Source organism: Coturnix japonica, chromosome 9 (assembly GCF_001577835.2).
Source record: "Coturnix japonica isolate 7356 chromosome 9, Coturnix japonica 2.1, whole genome shotgun sequence".
NCBI classification, from domain to species: Eukaryota; Metazoa; Chordata; class Aves; order Galliformes; family Phasianidae; genus Coturnix; species Coturnix japonica.
In genome coordinates, this window is record NC_029524.1 from 13,604,341 (window position 1) to 13,619,408 (window position 15,068).

A 15,068-nucleotide genomic window follows, 5' to 3' on the forward strand; every position below is an offset into this window, starting at 1 on the left:
CCACATCCGACAGCCTGGAACATAGGGTGGGCACTGCCCTTGGGTACATCGTGGCTGTCGGATCCCCCCTCCGTGCGGTACCTGAGCACGTCGGGGTGCCCGTCCCGTCCTTCCAGGGGGGATGCAATGGGATGGGCAATGGACGGAGCTTGGGAGGCTCCAGGTGGGAGAGAGTGGGCATGGGGGTGACGCAGGGAGGGGGGTATGCTCACTCAGACACGCACACACACACACACGCGAAGGTCCGGGAATATTAAACTGCATTGCAGATAAATCCCCAACATAAATATCGTGAGCTGCTCTTCCACTGGGGGTGGGGGGGGAACGGGACGGGAGGGGGGGCAGCAGAGAGATTTATGACCCATCCATTGCACAGCCCAAACAGCAGCTGCAGACCCCCAGCCCCACTCAGCCATCCTTCTGGGTACCATGGTATCCCCATCCCATGCAGTTCTCGGTGCCTGGGGTGAGCGCTGGGTCTTCCTGGTGCTGGGGTGGGTGCTGTGCCATGCGGCATGGGAACACTGTTTGGCATGGGGACTGGTGACTCAGCCATGGGACACACTCATGCACACTCACACCACCTCTCAGTGACACAGTGACACTTTCCTTGGCCACACTCCATGCTCCATAACCCCCCCCCAGCCCCCCCACATGCGTCCAACTGGGCATCACCAGCCCCAGCAGGGCACAGCAGCATCCAAACCCAACACCTAAGACCCATGGGTGGGCAGGGGATGCCCAGCCCCGCTGCTCACCAGGGGATGATGAAGGGTCCCGGACACACTTGGCACCTTGGTGGGAGCATGACAGATGTATGCAGGAAAAGGGGAGAGGGGGAAAGGGGGGGGGGGGGGGGCATGTTATTAACAACCCTGGGTATTGCTCCAACAGGGCCATAAAAATTAAAGGCGTGTGGATATAAAAGAATGGATAAATCTGAGCCGGCCGCAGAGCGCTGTGGTGTCCCTTGGGGGGTGGCAGCTCCAGAAAATGTGGTACAGGGAGTATGGGATGGGCACTGCATATAGACAGATCCTGGGGGTCAGGCAGCATCCATCCCCACTGCAAAGTACAGCAAAAAAAAAAATGCCGTGGGCAGTGCCAACTTGTGGAGCTGGTGCTGCAGAGCAATAGGCTGCTCCTAAAACTGGGCTGGAGGAAAGAGGGGTCGCACTGACCGGCAATGGGCATGGGGTGCTCCTTTCTGGGGTGCCCACAGCCTACACATCCAGCCTGGCCCCAAGGATGGTGCCAGTGCCCCTGTGCCATGCACTCCGGATTGACCCAACCTGGTGGGACTGGGGGTCCTGTAGCCCCCAGCTCTGACCCCCCCCTCTCCTCCAGCCCCACAGGCCACCCCGCCAGCATCCTCATTTTCCCTGAGATTAGCCGCGGCGCGGGAGCCCCTGTGCACCGCCAGCAGGTGACAAATAAGATTTTTCCACTCTCCCGAGCACCCGGCATGGGTCTGTCATTGAAAATGCAAAGCAGCGCAGTGCCAACCTCCGCCGCTCGCCCTCCCCTCCACCTGTCCCTCGGGGCCCACATGGCTGAAGCTGCCGCTGCTGGGACCCCAAAATGATGTTCATTCCCCATTGGGTGTGAATCATGGGTGTCCTCCTGCCTGGTCCTCGGGGGGTCTTGGGAAGTGGATTGTTTGGGGGTGTCAGCCCAGGTGGGTATTGCATCCCTTGGGTGGGAGAGCGACATGGGGAGGTGGCTGCTGGGGGTCTCCGTCACCTGGGTCATTGCACCCCAACATTGTTCCCAGGCTCTCCCAAGTGATAGCAGCATGAGGTTTTGCCCTTCCCAGGCAGCATGTGACCCTCAGGGCGAGCACTGCCCCATATACCTATCCAAAGTGACCCCCACGCCTGTTCCCAGTGGGGGAGAGTGGCAGTGGTCCTGTATCCCAAAGCTGAGCACATCCACCCAAAACCCATCACCTAAACCCCTCCATCTCCCAAACCCCTGTTTCTCTCCCCCAGGCTCCTCAGTCCCCCTAAGGCTCAGCCCTGGGGCCCCATTATCTCACACCCCCCGGATTAAACACAGCCCCGCAGCCCCATCCCTGCGTCCCCCCTCCGCTATTGTTACAGGGTTGCCTCTGCCTCTGTTTGTGAAATTAATTCGGAGGTGGAGAGGGAGAATTATGTAAAGTGTGGTTATTCTGGAGCGGCGGGGGAAGCGCGGCTGATGGCAAAGTGCCTTTTTGTGTGTTTAATATGCATTTTTTTTTCCAGCGGTGCATTTTCAGGCGGGTAATTTGCTGTCTTTTCAGACCCCGATCAGTATCATTTCTCCCTCAATGACAGCTTTTATTTGCTCTGAAATGAATGCTGCGAAATTTCCAAGAAATAGCCGAGGCCCCATTGCCTGCCCACCCCCGCGGGCACCCCACAGCCACGGCCCCATCCAGCACCAGCACCATGCACACGCGTGTGCACAGCCAATGTGTGTGCTCACATCCACGTGAACACCAGTGCACATGCCTATACCTCAGACCCCCCTATAGGTGCAGACATGGCTCCCATTGTGCACTGTGGGGGGTGGTCATGATTAGGGTCCCTCCACGCATCCCCCCCTCACTTGGCTCAGCCCAGCTACTGGGGAAACTGAGGCACAGATGGGTGCTTTCATTCCAACCCTTGCCATGGGGCAGGTGGGTGTCCCCCACCCCAGAGCCTGGTACTGTCCCCTTGGTCCATTCAGCACCTGGGGAGCACTCAGGGTGAGCTGAGGGCTGGTGGTGCCAACAGCAGGGACAGAAGGTGTTGGGACTGTGAACAGCCCTAGGCACCAGGAACATGTGGGGACGCAGAGGGCAGCTGTGGGGGTGCAGAGGGTGTGTGTGTGAGCAGAAAGGAAAGGATGCTGTTTGTGTAGGTGTGCATTGAGTGGGCGTTGTGCGATGCTGGCTTTGCAGCATGCTGCGTGCGTGTGTGCACGTCTCGGTGTGTGCACGTGTGGGACTGCATCAGCCCCCCATGTCCTGGTGCATGTGCAAGGTGTGCAGGGTCACACGTGGCCATGAGATGCTGTGTGTGCCAACTCCTATGTGCCATGCTGGATATAGGGGTGCGTGCTCCCAGCACACATGTACCGCCCCAGATGTGATGAACAGAGTTATGGTGCTGTGTGTATAAAGCATAAGCCCCCAATTGCTGCACCCTAATACAAAGCCCACTGGGGGTCCCCACCTCCCCGGTACCAGGACCTGGCATGGCCAAGGTTAACTCTGCCAGAGCCCAGCAGCGTGGCACGGCGAAGCTTTAATTTAATGAAGTGTGAGGCTTTTTTATGGGCTTTTAATTACGTGGTGATAATTAACATTATAGGCTGCCGGGTTCTGCTGGTGCCCGGCTGCCCTGTGCCAGCTTCCAACTGTAAATAAATGCAGTGGGCAGCCAGAGCCGTGTGGTGCCCACACTGAGGGACCAACCTCCCACCTCCAGCAGCAGAGCCAGCCCCAAGTCCTACTGGGGGGGGGCGAGGGGGGCACAACCCCCTGAAAGAAGTGGGGAGCAACAACACAGCCCCCCTCTATTTCCCCAGAGCAGCACACAGGTATACAGGCTTTTCCAGCCCTCTGGATGAGCCTGATAGCAGCCTGGTGGTGATGGGAGTGGGAGGCAGAGGCTGTGCTGTTAACCACCCCACACACACACAGCCCCTGGCCCCAAGCAGCCTCCACACCCATTTGGGCTAATAAGAAGCAATTCATCAGGCAGCACCCGGGCGTGCTGCCCACCTGCCAGGCACCCAACAGATTTATCGTCATCACCCAGGCAATTTCCTGCCCTCCCCCAGTCAATACAGTAGGGTAAGGGGATGGGAGGGGGAGCAGCATGAGGAGCTGGGGGTCAGGGCAATGCAACTCCGCTACTGCTCCCTGTAGGCACGGGACTATAACACCCCACACAGGCAACCCCTCCCACTGTCATTTCCCCCTCTCTGGGGGCAGCAGGACCCCCACCCCATAGTGTCACACATCCACAAAGAGCTGCCCCCTCCTTCCCCAGCCTCAAGGAACTCAGGGAACTCAGGCACACGGGCTCCCTTCCCCCAACCCCTTCCCATTTAATTTTCCCTAATGAAAGGCACGGAGGATGGCGGGGAGCTGGGGCACCAAGGTCGAGGCTGCCTTTAATCAATCCCTGCTGCTGGCTGGGTGCCCGGAGGAGCCTGCAGAGGAGAGCACAGGGAGGAAGGCTGCAGGCAAAGGGCTCCCCGTAGCAAAACGGGACCCCCCAAGGACCCCAGAGAAAAGGCACAGTGAATGCATTAAGTGCCCGGATCCTGCCCAGGGTAGCTTTAAATGCTGTGCCTCCCCCTCAAAAAAAAACCAAACCCCCTGCTCTCCTCCCAGCACAGCCCCTAGAACAAGGCCTGCAAATGGGAGTCATGGCTAGGGCCAGCTCCCCCCAAGCCATGCCCAGCCCAGAGCTGTAAGGCACTGAGTGCAGGAGGGTAGGGGACAGGGGGACAATCCTACAGCTGCGTGCTGGTGACAGCACTCACCCCGTGCACCAGCACAGTAGGGCCAAGGTCACGGGTGAGCAGCTCCAGCTGCCGCAGGTACAGGGGGTACAGCCCTGTGTCAGCTGGAGGCCGAGGCAAATAGAGGAAGCGGACGGCAGGCGCCGGGCCCTGCTCCAGCACCATCTTGTTGGCGGCACGGACATACTCATCCGACACTTGGGTGGTGTTGGGTGGGAAGTTCACCGCCTCCTCTTCGTCCTCAGTGTGTGCCGGGCCACCTGGGGGTCCCCGTGGGGCCTGCCAGTGCAGGCGGACCACCCCGTCCCACGGCACCAGCTGGATCTGGGCCTGGATGCGCAGGTCCTTGAGGAGCTGGCGCAGCTTGTCCTCCTGCGCGTGGGGCATGGCGCCTGCCTCCACGCAAAGGAAGAGGCGCAGGCGGGCCCGGCGCCAGGCCCGGGCCATGTTGAGCACGCAGGCCATCTGCAGCAGGAAAAGGCTGCACGTGTCGGCGTAGCGGGCGCTGTCAGGCCGCAGCAGGTTGACGGGCCAAACATGGATGGAAGGTGGAGGGCTGGCGGCCCGGCGCAGCTCCCACACCTTGTCCAGGCTCTCCAGGTTCCGGACCAGCAGGACGTTGCGGAGCATCTTCAGGGCGTCAGCCACGATGCCTACGTACTCGCGTGGAGACAGCAGCTTGGGGGCAGTGGCGGCCCGCAATGGGGGGAAGCCCAGGGGCAGCTCCTCACGGCTGCTGGTGAACGCAGGGTGCTGGGCCAGGCTGTCCTGTGGTGCTGCGTCATCGTAGAAGCCCAGCACCAGTGTGTTGGGGCGCATGCCGCCTGAGGAAAGACCACCAAGTTCTGGGGTAGAAGGGAAGGATGGGACTCTACCAGCCCCACAGGTACCCCCAAGTCCCAGCTAGACTTTGACATTGCTCATCCAGGTACTCACCAAGACCCCCCATAGCCCACAGCAGTTACTTCCAACCTCCCTTCGGTATTGCCCATCCAAGTGCTTCCAAACCCTTCAGCCTCGACACTTCCAAGACCCAACTTAACTTTGGCATTGCCAAGTGTGTTAAAAACACCAGGTGTGGACGTCACCAACCCATGTCTTCAAGTTCCAGCTTGGCTTTTGCACTGCACACATACAGGTGCCCCAACCTGGCTTTGCAGGGTATCTTTGCAGCCCTCAGCACTGCCCACTCTGCAGGGATGGCAGGGTGGACCCCCACTAATGCCCAGCTCAGTGACACTCACCAAGGCCAGAGGTGAAGAGGAGCTGCCGGACGCCGTGCCGCACTGAGGGTGCGAGGGTGAGGCTGATGAAGGCCTTGACATTCAGCTTGTCCACCAAGCTCAGCCATGAGTCCTGCTGGGGCTGCAGTGGGTCTGAGGGGAGTGTGTCTGGGTGGGAGGACAAGGACAGCAAGAGTTATAGGGATCCCTGTGCTGGGGGTCTCCCTGATGTCCCCCACAGCTCCCCAGCATGGCACTGAGCACTCTTAGCACCACTTCCTCCTGAGCTGCCTCATCACCTCAGCACACATGAGCACAGGGAAGGCGTAAGCAGGTGCTTCCAGTCAGAGATATGAAATTATACACAAATATATAAAAAATACGTAGACAGTCCCATCCCCCTCCCCAATTTCAGGCCATTAGTCACCATGGCAACGGGGGGGGAGGGGTAGGGGAAGTGGAGCCCATGCATCCGCTGGGGGTGGGGATGGCCATGGCAGGGTGAGTGCGTGTGTGAAGGTGCACATGTGCAAATGAATGTGGAAACACATCTGAAGCATGTGGATGTACAGCAGCAAACATGAAATGAAGATGGACACAGGAACACACGTGTGCAAGGCTGTGCCAAGTGTGCACAAAATGCCCACGCTTGCTGGGTGTGCATAAGACCAGTGGAGTTAGTGAGCCTGTGCCAACATGCAGGAGCTCCATGTAGATGTGCAAAGATGAAAGTGAGTAGGATACGTGTGTGCACACAAATCATGGGACAGAGATAAGTCACCTACATCCCTTACACTATGCCAAACTGTGGCTATGTCCAAAATGCTGATATCTCCCTCCCTGGGTCCAATATGGCCAGCTGGGAAGTGCTGAGGGCCACAGAATTACAGAAAGGGACAGAGCTGGGACAGAGCAGATCCTCACCTAAGTCTTGTAGCTCCACATGGCCCAGGACATAAAGGCCACTCTTCTTGAGGTCATTGACAAAATCAATGAGGCGGGCACTGCCCCTCGGGTTCTGCACCATCAGCAGCATCTGTGGGCGCCAGAACTTGACATGGTCCTTCCGCACATCCAGCATCAACAAGTACTTCCGCACCTGGGTGGAAGGAGGGAAGCAGGTAAAGATTCCTTCAACGTGCCACCCCACAGGGATGACAGCCCTGAGGACACGCAGCTGGGACAGGACTGCCAGCCCCAGGGACATCAGCTCTCCAGCCCACAATGGGTGAGAAGAACAGGACTCACCTGGTGGAAGATGAGAGCCTGGCTGATATAGCCCCATGTGCTGCTGGGAGAGAGGTAGTGGAGGGCAAGGAGGAGGATGAGGAGGAAGCCCAGACTTGCCGAGGCCGACACGGGGCTGATGAGGAACATCATGACACAGCAGCCAGCAATGCCCAGCAGGCACGTGTGCCAGGTGAAGTAGCGAAAGGTGGGTCTGGAGCAGGGAGAAAGAAATATCTAAATCAGCCAGCATGGCTTATGGGCTCCTTGCAGCAGGGAGGTCAGCCCAAATGAAGCTTGGCCTGTGGTTTTGAGCCACTCGCTTCACGTCAGCCATGTAGACTAGCTACAGGCAATCCACATCAGGCACAGACAAGTTGGCATTACCTCTGTCCTCATCAGTGACACCATATAGCCCCTGGCACTCAGCCATGCTCAGCTGGCCCAAGAAAATCCCAATGAGAGGCAACAGGCATGCGCCAGGCTGTCAAAAGGATCGTGAACTAATTACACTGGGGATAACCACAGCCCACATCAGGGCTGAGCATAGAAATAGCAATTTCCATCCCTATCAGCTCCTTTCAAGGCTTGAGGGAAGGACGGCCTGGAAATGGCACCCTGGAAAAGCCAACCCCTCTCTCCCCCTCTGCTTCTCCATGGGACAGGTTTGGCAGCACAGAGGGTAGTGGCACAGGAGAGGGACCTCCTCTACTATAAGGTAAATACTCCATGAATGGAGGGGAGATGGTACCATGCAGGGCACTGGGCAGACCCACACTGCCTGCCCCTGGCAAACAGGGATGACCTAAGGCAGTGGGAATGGCCTGGGGGTGGACAAAGCTGGGAAGCACACAGCAGCACCAACAAATGAATGCAGCACCCACTCATCCCAGCACAGGGAAACAGAGGCGGGAAGGCGAGATGCTGTTATTTTCTCTAATTGTTGTTTTTGCTGAAAGGTAATTAAAATCCTTTTCCGCTGTGCTTGATGGGAGACCTCAATACGGGGGCGGGGGGCGGGGGGTGGGGGGGAGGCTGGGAGCACTGAAGCATGGGATGGGCAAGGAGCCCTTTGCCACCCAGCCCCACAGCCTCCCCCCAGGCACCAGTCCATGCCTGTCTGTGCCCCACACCCTCCGGCACAGGGAGGGGGAACAAGGGCCAAGCTGGGGGAAGAAGGGAGGCTGTACCCAACCCAGGTCCCCTCAACCACCCTGCCTTGCTCCCCCCCCAGCTTAGGGCAGCCCCACACCCACTGCCCCGAGCTGGGGCTGCCTGTCACACACTGTCCTTCCTGGAAGATCTTTTCCTCCCCCCTTGGGCAGGATCCCCCATCCTCCCCCTTTCCTTGTTAGTTTAATTAGCGCTAATGGAAAGTGGGCTCCATCACTGCTTGGCGAGCTGCCCGGGGGATGCCGGGCGGCACAGCCTATAAATTACCTCTGGAAAGCCTACAGGGAGGGGACCCAATGGTGCTGCATTTATCTGTGCCTGCTAAGTAACACAGTGCCAGGCCATGGGAATTGTCCTCTTCTGCTTCCTGAGGGGTCTCTGCCCCCACTAATGCTCAAGGAGAGGGTGGTCTCCTCTGTGCCCTGTAGGCAGATGGACGGACAGACAAGTGGGTGGACAGCCCATCACAGAGCAGGTAGCAAGTACCTGAAGTTGGGGGCCGATGCCCACTCCAATGCCAGGCAGGCCAGGTTGACAGTGGCATAGACCAACAGGAAGAAGGTAGTGACAACCCCTGCAATGGTGTTGAGCTTCCCAGAGAAGAGCACCAGCTGCAGGGAGAGCACACAGTCACAGCGTGTAAACAAATCAGGGAAGTCCCAGAAAGGGGCACACAGCATGGGCACGAAGCCCAGGGACTGGGGCAGGAGCATCACCAGCAAACTCACCTGCACCACCAGCCAGGAGAGGATGACTGCCATGATGGGGTTCCCACTTGCAGATGTCTTCTTGGCAAGCGCCAGCGCCCGGCCTGCAGGCAGAGCGAGCAGGTTAGGCAGGCACAAGGCAGGAGGCAGCCCAAAGGCCACCAACTAGCTTGGCCATGAGCCCTGCCCCCATTCTAAGTGCTGTGTTTGGGGCAAGTGCCAGGGAACAATGGGGACCCAAGTGCTAGCATCCCTACAGGCAGACTGGGGTTCAGGCATGTCCCCAGCCTGGCAGAACCAGGGTATGCTCTACAGACCCCAAATCATCTGCACTGGCACTGCCAACCCCAGGGTGGAGTGGGTATTGCTGGGTAGAACAGAAAAGGAGCCTTGACACCCCAAGCTCACACTGATCCACAGAACATCATCACCCCAGCCACAAGGGGAGTTCATTTTGTGGGAACAGCCCTGGCACTATTTGGGTTCTGGTTGATGCCAACACACTCCAGGCACTCACCAAAGAGATCATCCCGTGCCAGAGCATAAAGGATGCGGGATGCCCCGATGAGGTTGCTCATGGCTGCGGAGAGCGTGGCAGCGTAGATGCCCACTGTCACCAGAGGTGGGAAGATACTGATGTCACGCAGGAAGCCATAATCTTTCTGCAGGAGGGTCCTGGAGAGGGACAACCACATGGTGGCACTCACCTTGACTCATGCCAATACCAATAACCCCAGAAAGGAATGCAGGCTGTACCTGTTGCAGGTGGCACACATGAGGAAAGCCAGCAGGTTGTAGACGAGGTAGGTGAAGAGCACAGCAGAGATGGTGCCCCGTGGGATGGAGTAGCTCGGGCGTTTCAAGTCCCCTGGGGGCAGAGCAGCAATGTCACCACGCTTTAGGTGCAGTACTCCCTGCATCATTCAGCTCCACCCCAGCACCACCCCGCTCCTTACCTGACATGTTGGAGCCTGCCATGATGCCAGTGCAGCCATTGAACATCACTGCGAAGACAGTGCTGAAACTCATCATCTGCCCCGTGGTGTAGTCCACTCCGTACCCACCTGCAGGACACAGGGCCACATGCTGTGACGGGCTGCTCAGGGTGGCACTGCCCTGCCACGTGTCCTCTTCTTAACACCCCTGTCCCCAAAGGAAGCCCACTATGGGACAATCCACCTCACGTACCCTCAAGCTCCCCACACCCTCCATTGAGCCCCTGCTGACGCAGAGGCAGGTGCCACCCCTCTCCAACCCAGCAGGTATATGACCACAATGGGGACCATGGGAAGCCCTCAGTGTCCTCACCGCCCAGGTTTTCTCGCAGAGTGGCAAGTGAGAAGCCCGTGAAGCTGCCGTTCTCAGTCTCCGTGCTGTTGAGGTACGGCATGCGGATGGGCACACCGAGGGGCCGCGTGGCAAAGAAGCTGACGAGGATGGTGCCCAGCACACCCGCCACGATGAGGAAGATGAGGAAGGTGGCTTTGGCATAGATGGAGGCACCCACCAGGCACACGACGAGGCACAGGGCCAGCAGGATGGTGCCGTAGAGCAGCTCATACCAATAGCTCTGAGGGAGGACGTGGATGCCTGAACCCACTTCCTGCCCTGGGCAGAGACACATAGGGATCAGTAGGGCTCAGTGCTGGCACCAGGGGCTAGCCAAGCCACGGCAAGCACAATGATAGGCACAGTGCTAGGGCTGCTTGGGGAAGGGATGCCCTATATCCCCTGCTATGGGGTAACATACCTGGCGGGATCCCGAAGCTGTCCACCACTGCCTCCACCAGCCCCAGCACGTAGAGGGCACTGCCACACACATTGGCCAGGAAAAACATGATACCAATGCTGCCCCCAAACTCCGGGCCCAGTGCACGACTGATCATGTCTTGGTGGAGTCAAGGGAATGTGTCAGCAACCCAAACCAATGCCCAGCAGCCATGGATGCCCCGTCACACCCACAGCCCCACTGTGGCACCCCGGTGCCATTTGAGCATCCCCCCAGGATTCCTGCAGCCAGCAAAGGATACAATAGGCTCCTCCAGCATCCAGTGCCCCATTGGTGGCAATGGCACACACCGACAGCACCGTCATGCCGATGATAAAGTAGGCTACCGCAAACATGGCCAGAGCTTGGTACAAGCCAGCATGGCCCACCACGAACCCTGCCAAGGTCAACCTACAGTTAACTGGGCATGAACAACCCCACGACGCTGCCCCATCCCCATGCATGCCTGCCCAGCTACTGCCCCCTGCCTCAGGGCATCTTCATGCCATGCCCATGGAGCCACACACCCAGAGAGCAAACAAGCAGGGAGGGAGGAGACAGCAGGGTGGCCCACTGCAAACCAGGAAGCAAAGGGAGCCCAGGGAGGGTATCCCTGTCAGCCAGACACCAAGCCCAGCTCCAGCAGCCCCTGGGGGCTCAGTGTGACACTTGGACTCCCCCAAGTCCCTGCCCAGGGCACAGTCAAGCTGCAGGCAGTGAATGGGACTGTGGGCAGGAAGGGGTTGCCCACAGCAGCAGTGGGAGATGCCCTATCTCAGCCACGAGATTGGCCACAGAGATGCCCAGGGGAGGGCTCGGGGAAGTGCTGGGAGCTGCAGGGAGCCCTCTGGGCTGGGTTTTCTCTCTCCATTTCTGTGTTAAAAGCTGGCGGTGGAGATAAGAAGTGACAAGAGAGCAAAGTGGGTGCAGCCAGGAGGGACTGGGGGTCTCCAGATCATGGAGAGACAGAGGTGTGTTTGAGGTGTGCAGGAAAGGGAGAAGGCAGCTGCCTGGGGCCCCCCCCGAAGTGGGACAGTTCCTCTTCCCGGCAGCTCCCCTCCCACCAGCCCCACACTTCCCCTATGCCCTCCCCACAGGTAACACCACCTCCATGAGGGTCTGGGCTCAGTGTTGTGCTGGGAGTGCCTTGGAGGGCAAAGCTTGCGGGGTGGGAAGGGATGAGGGATGGGGCTGTGCCTCCCATCTCACAGCTTGGGATATCCCATAGGCACAGGAAGGAGGCTCAGGGCCCCCTCCAGGCCCCACGGCACGCAGCCAACTCCCACACAAGGTTTTCCGCAGGCAGAAAGCGAAAGAGGAAAAGCTTTCCCTGTTCCTGTCTGGGCCTCTGCCTGAGCTGGACCAGGATATCCCAACACTGGGGGACCTCCAAAGGGCTGCTGCCTGCCCCTGGTTGGGCACAGCCTGCATGCCCCTCCAAGGTCCTCCATACTGCCCAGTATCAGGTTTATAGCTCAAACTGCGACCCGACTGGGAGCCAATCTGTGTCCTCCCAACAGAGTGGGAAGGAGGCTCAATTCTGAGGCATGACAGAAGGGTGCAGCCCGGGGGATGCCAGAGGGAACAGAGAGGGCACTGGGGTGCAGCACAGAGGGATGCTCAGAGCAGTGGGGTCCTGGTACAGTGGGGTGGGGGGACACAGACACACTGGGATCTGACTTACAGAAGGGATTTGGGGGGCATGGGGATTCTGTCCCAGGGACAAGGGCCTTCAGACTCGGGGTGCTGAGTTCCTGCCCTGAGGGTATGACTGGAGCCCTTGGGCTGCAGACCGAAGGGGTGTGTGGCTGAGGGGCAGACAGCACTGGGACCCCAGACTGGGAGAGCTCTGGATGGAGTACAGGGACTTCAGCTTGGGGTTGGAGGATATGGAGGGTGCTGGGAGCCCCTAAACAGGAGGGCCTGGGGGAGGGCACTGAGATTCCAGACCGAGATGCTCAAGAGGGCACTGGGAAGACACTGGGAGCTGAATGGGGAGCACAGGGCGGCACTGGGACCCAGAGCAGGGGGAGCAAAGGGTCCGCAGCCAGAGGAGCTCGGGGTGGGCTCTGAGGCTGCCGACAGGGGATGCCCAAGGAGGGTCCGGGAGCGGGGAGCCCAGGAGACACTCACCGAGACGCAGGAAAAGGACGACGCTGAACATGGAGAGCAGCGTGGGCACCACTACGCCCAGGAACGTGGGCAGCTTGCGGGGGGTGGCGGCGGCGGCGGCCCGGCCACGTTCCCGGCCCCGCTCGTCTTCTCCGGATCCTCCGCACAGCCGGTAGGTGAGCAGCGCGCTGCGCTCCGAGCTCGCCATGGTTCCCAACCGAACCCGGCCCGGCCGAACCAGGCCCGCAGCGGCCCCGATCCCGCCCGCACCCCGGCCCGGGCCGCCCCGCTCCGCCCAACGCCCCCGGACCGACCCCACGCCCCGCCCCCTTTTGGCCCAGCCCCCCACCACGCCCACTACCCTCCGAGCAGACACGCCCCCTCCCCAACCCCATTGCGGGGACACGCCCCCATCCCTCCACCCTCCACTTTAGCTGCCCCAGCCCCAAATATCCCCCTAGACACACAGTCGCCCCGTAGCTGCCTCCCCCCCCCCCCCCCCACTAACCCAGACTCCACGCCACCAGGCTGACCCCTCTCCCTCCCACCACCTTGCAAGCCCACGAAGGACCCCTCCCCCTTCCCCCACCCCCCCTATTGCCGCCCCGACATCCAGGTGGGCACCGCAGAGGATATCCCCCCTGTGCCCCCCCCGGCCAGGGCATGTCGCCAGGGTGGCGGCCGGGCTCTGCTGCCCACGCCAATTATCGGACAATTGGGGGCCGCGGGGCACCGTCCCACCCGCTCTGGGGTCCCACCGCCATTGCTGGTGCCAATTAGGTTAATGGGGTTGGCACCGGCACCGGGGTTGGGGGGGGGGAGGAGGGGCGCAGTGGTGCCGTGGGACCGGTGAGCAGCACCTCTGTGGGCTGACCCCATTGCGTGACCTCACATCACCCAGGGGCGAATGGGGACAATACAGGCATGGCCACGCAGGGTGGGGTGCGGGGACGCTTCCAGTGGTGGGATGGTACCGTGTCCCCCCCGGAGCATGTCCCTGCGGTGTCCCCATGCCAGGCAGGCAGAGAGGGGGGCCGAGGTGGGAGCTTTCACGTGGGGCTGTCCCGGTGCCAGCGGTGCCCTCGCACGCCGCCAGTGCCGCTCCTTTGATGTGCCACTGAAGCGGCATTGTCAGCGCCCCGCTGGCACAATTAGGGCCGGGGGGTGGAGGGGGGCGGGAGGGGAGTGCAGCACGGCCGTGGGCACGGGGGCACCCCTGTCCCTAGTGGGGATGGGGATGGGATGTAGGCACCCCTAAGTGGGCATGGGGACATGGATTCCCGTTCCCCTAATGGGGACCGAGAGAGAGACATGGGCAGAGACAGAGGTGTGGGTATTGCCAGACCCCAGTGGGCTTGGAGACACGGGCACCCCAAGTGGGTGGTGTGGCCGTGGGAACGTGGGGAGGGTGGCAAAGGGGGCACCCCCAAAAGCTTGGTGTCGCAGGCACTGGGGGGAGGGGTCTGTCCGGCACTGTGAGCTGTGGGGACACAAAGCCGCCCCCTGCCCCATGGGCCCCCCATCTCCTCATCTCGGTGCCCGCCGACCACCTTTGAAGCGTCCGCCACCGCCTCCGCTGCCGCCGCGTTCCCACCCGCCCGCAGACCCCCCCCCGGCTCCCAGCTGCCCCTTCCCCGGGGCCCGGGGCCGAGTTCGGGGGGCACCGTTGGGGAGGAGGGAGGGTGACGGGGCCGAGATTGGCGTGAAAATGATCAAGGGCCGCGGGCAGCGCCGGAGCGCAGCGCCCGTCTGATGCTGCCCGCCCAGAGGCCCCGTCGAACAAAGGCGGCATTGAGGCCCCGAGCTGCGTCCCCAAGCCCGGACCCCCCCTCTGGGCTGGCATCTTGGCGCGACATTAATGAACTCGCCTGTTTGTGCTCCCCTGGCCCCTCTCTCCTCCCACCACCCGGGGGGCACTGTATATATCTGTGTCTCCTCACCCGCCTCGGGCACTTCAGGGCTCACCCCCTAAAACCTCTGCCCGGCCGGGATGGAGCAAGGAGGGAAGAGGACGTGGTGTGCTGTCCGCACGGTCTGCCTGTCCTCCCCTGTCATGCTGCTGCTCCTGCAGCTGGCTGGGGGGGCTCCCATGGGCCAGGGGCTGTACCCCATGCCAGCTAGCGTCCTGCAAGGTCAGTGCCAGCGGTGGGCATGGGGCATCATTTGGGCTGGGGTTTTAGGGGGGAGCTGTAGGAGCTGGGATTCATTACTTTTATTTCTGGGGGTGGCACAAAGAGGATGCTCAGCTCCCCATCCCACCCATGCCACCTCCACCTGCCCATGTGCCAACCCCATGGGGAGGTGACATCATCCCAAGCAATGCCAGCGGGACTGCCAGAGCCTGTGCCCACCTAA

General features: G+C 60.6%; 1 protein-coding gene across 1 annotated transcript; it reads right to left on the bottom strand.

Annotated features, from left to right (window-relative positions):
• Positions 1-4,122: 4,122 nt before the first annotated feature.
• On the bottom strand, positions 4,123-13,013 carry SLC12A9 (solute carrier family 12 member 9). Its single transcript, XM_015871888.1, has 13 exons — positions 12,735-13,013; positions 10,864-10,998; positions 10,584-10,721; positions 10,142-10,441; positions 9,790-9,897; positions 9,590-9,701; positions 9,351-9,508; positions 8,855-8,937; positions 8,613-8,737; positions 6,975-7,167; positions 6,651-6,825; positions 5,748-5,894; positions 4,123-5,327 (listed from the first exon to the last, which is right to left on the bottom strand). Exons 1-13 carry the CDS (start codon positions 12,919-12,921, stop codon positions 4,495-4,497), a joined length of 2,694 nt encoding a protein of 897 aa, XP_015727374.1. The 5' UTR covers positions 12,922-13,013; the 3' UTR covers positions 4,123-4,494.
• Between the last annotated feature and the right edge of the window lie 2,055 nt (positions 13,014-15,068).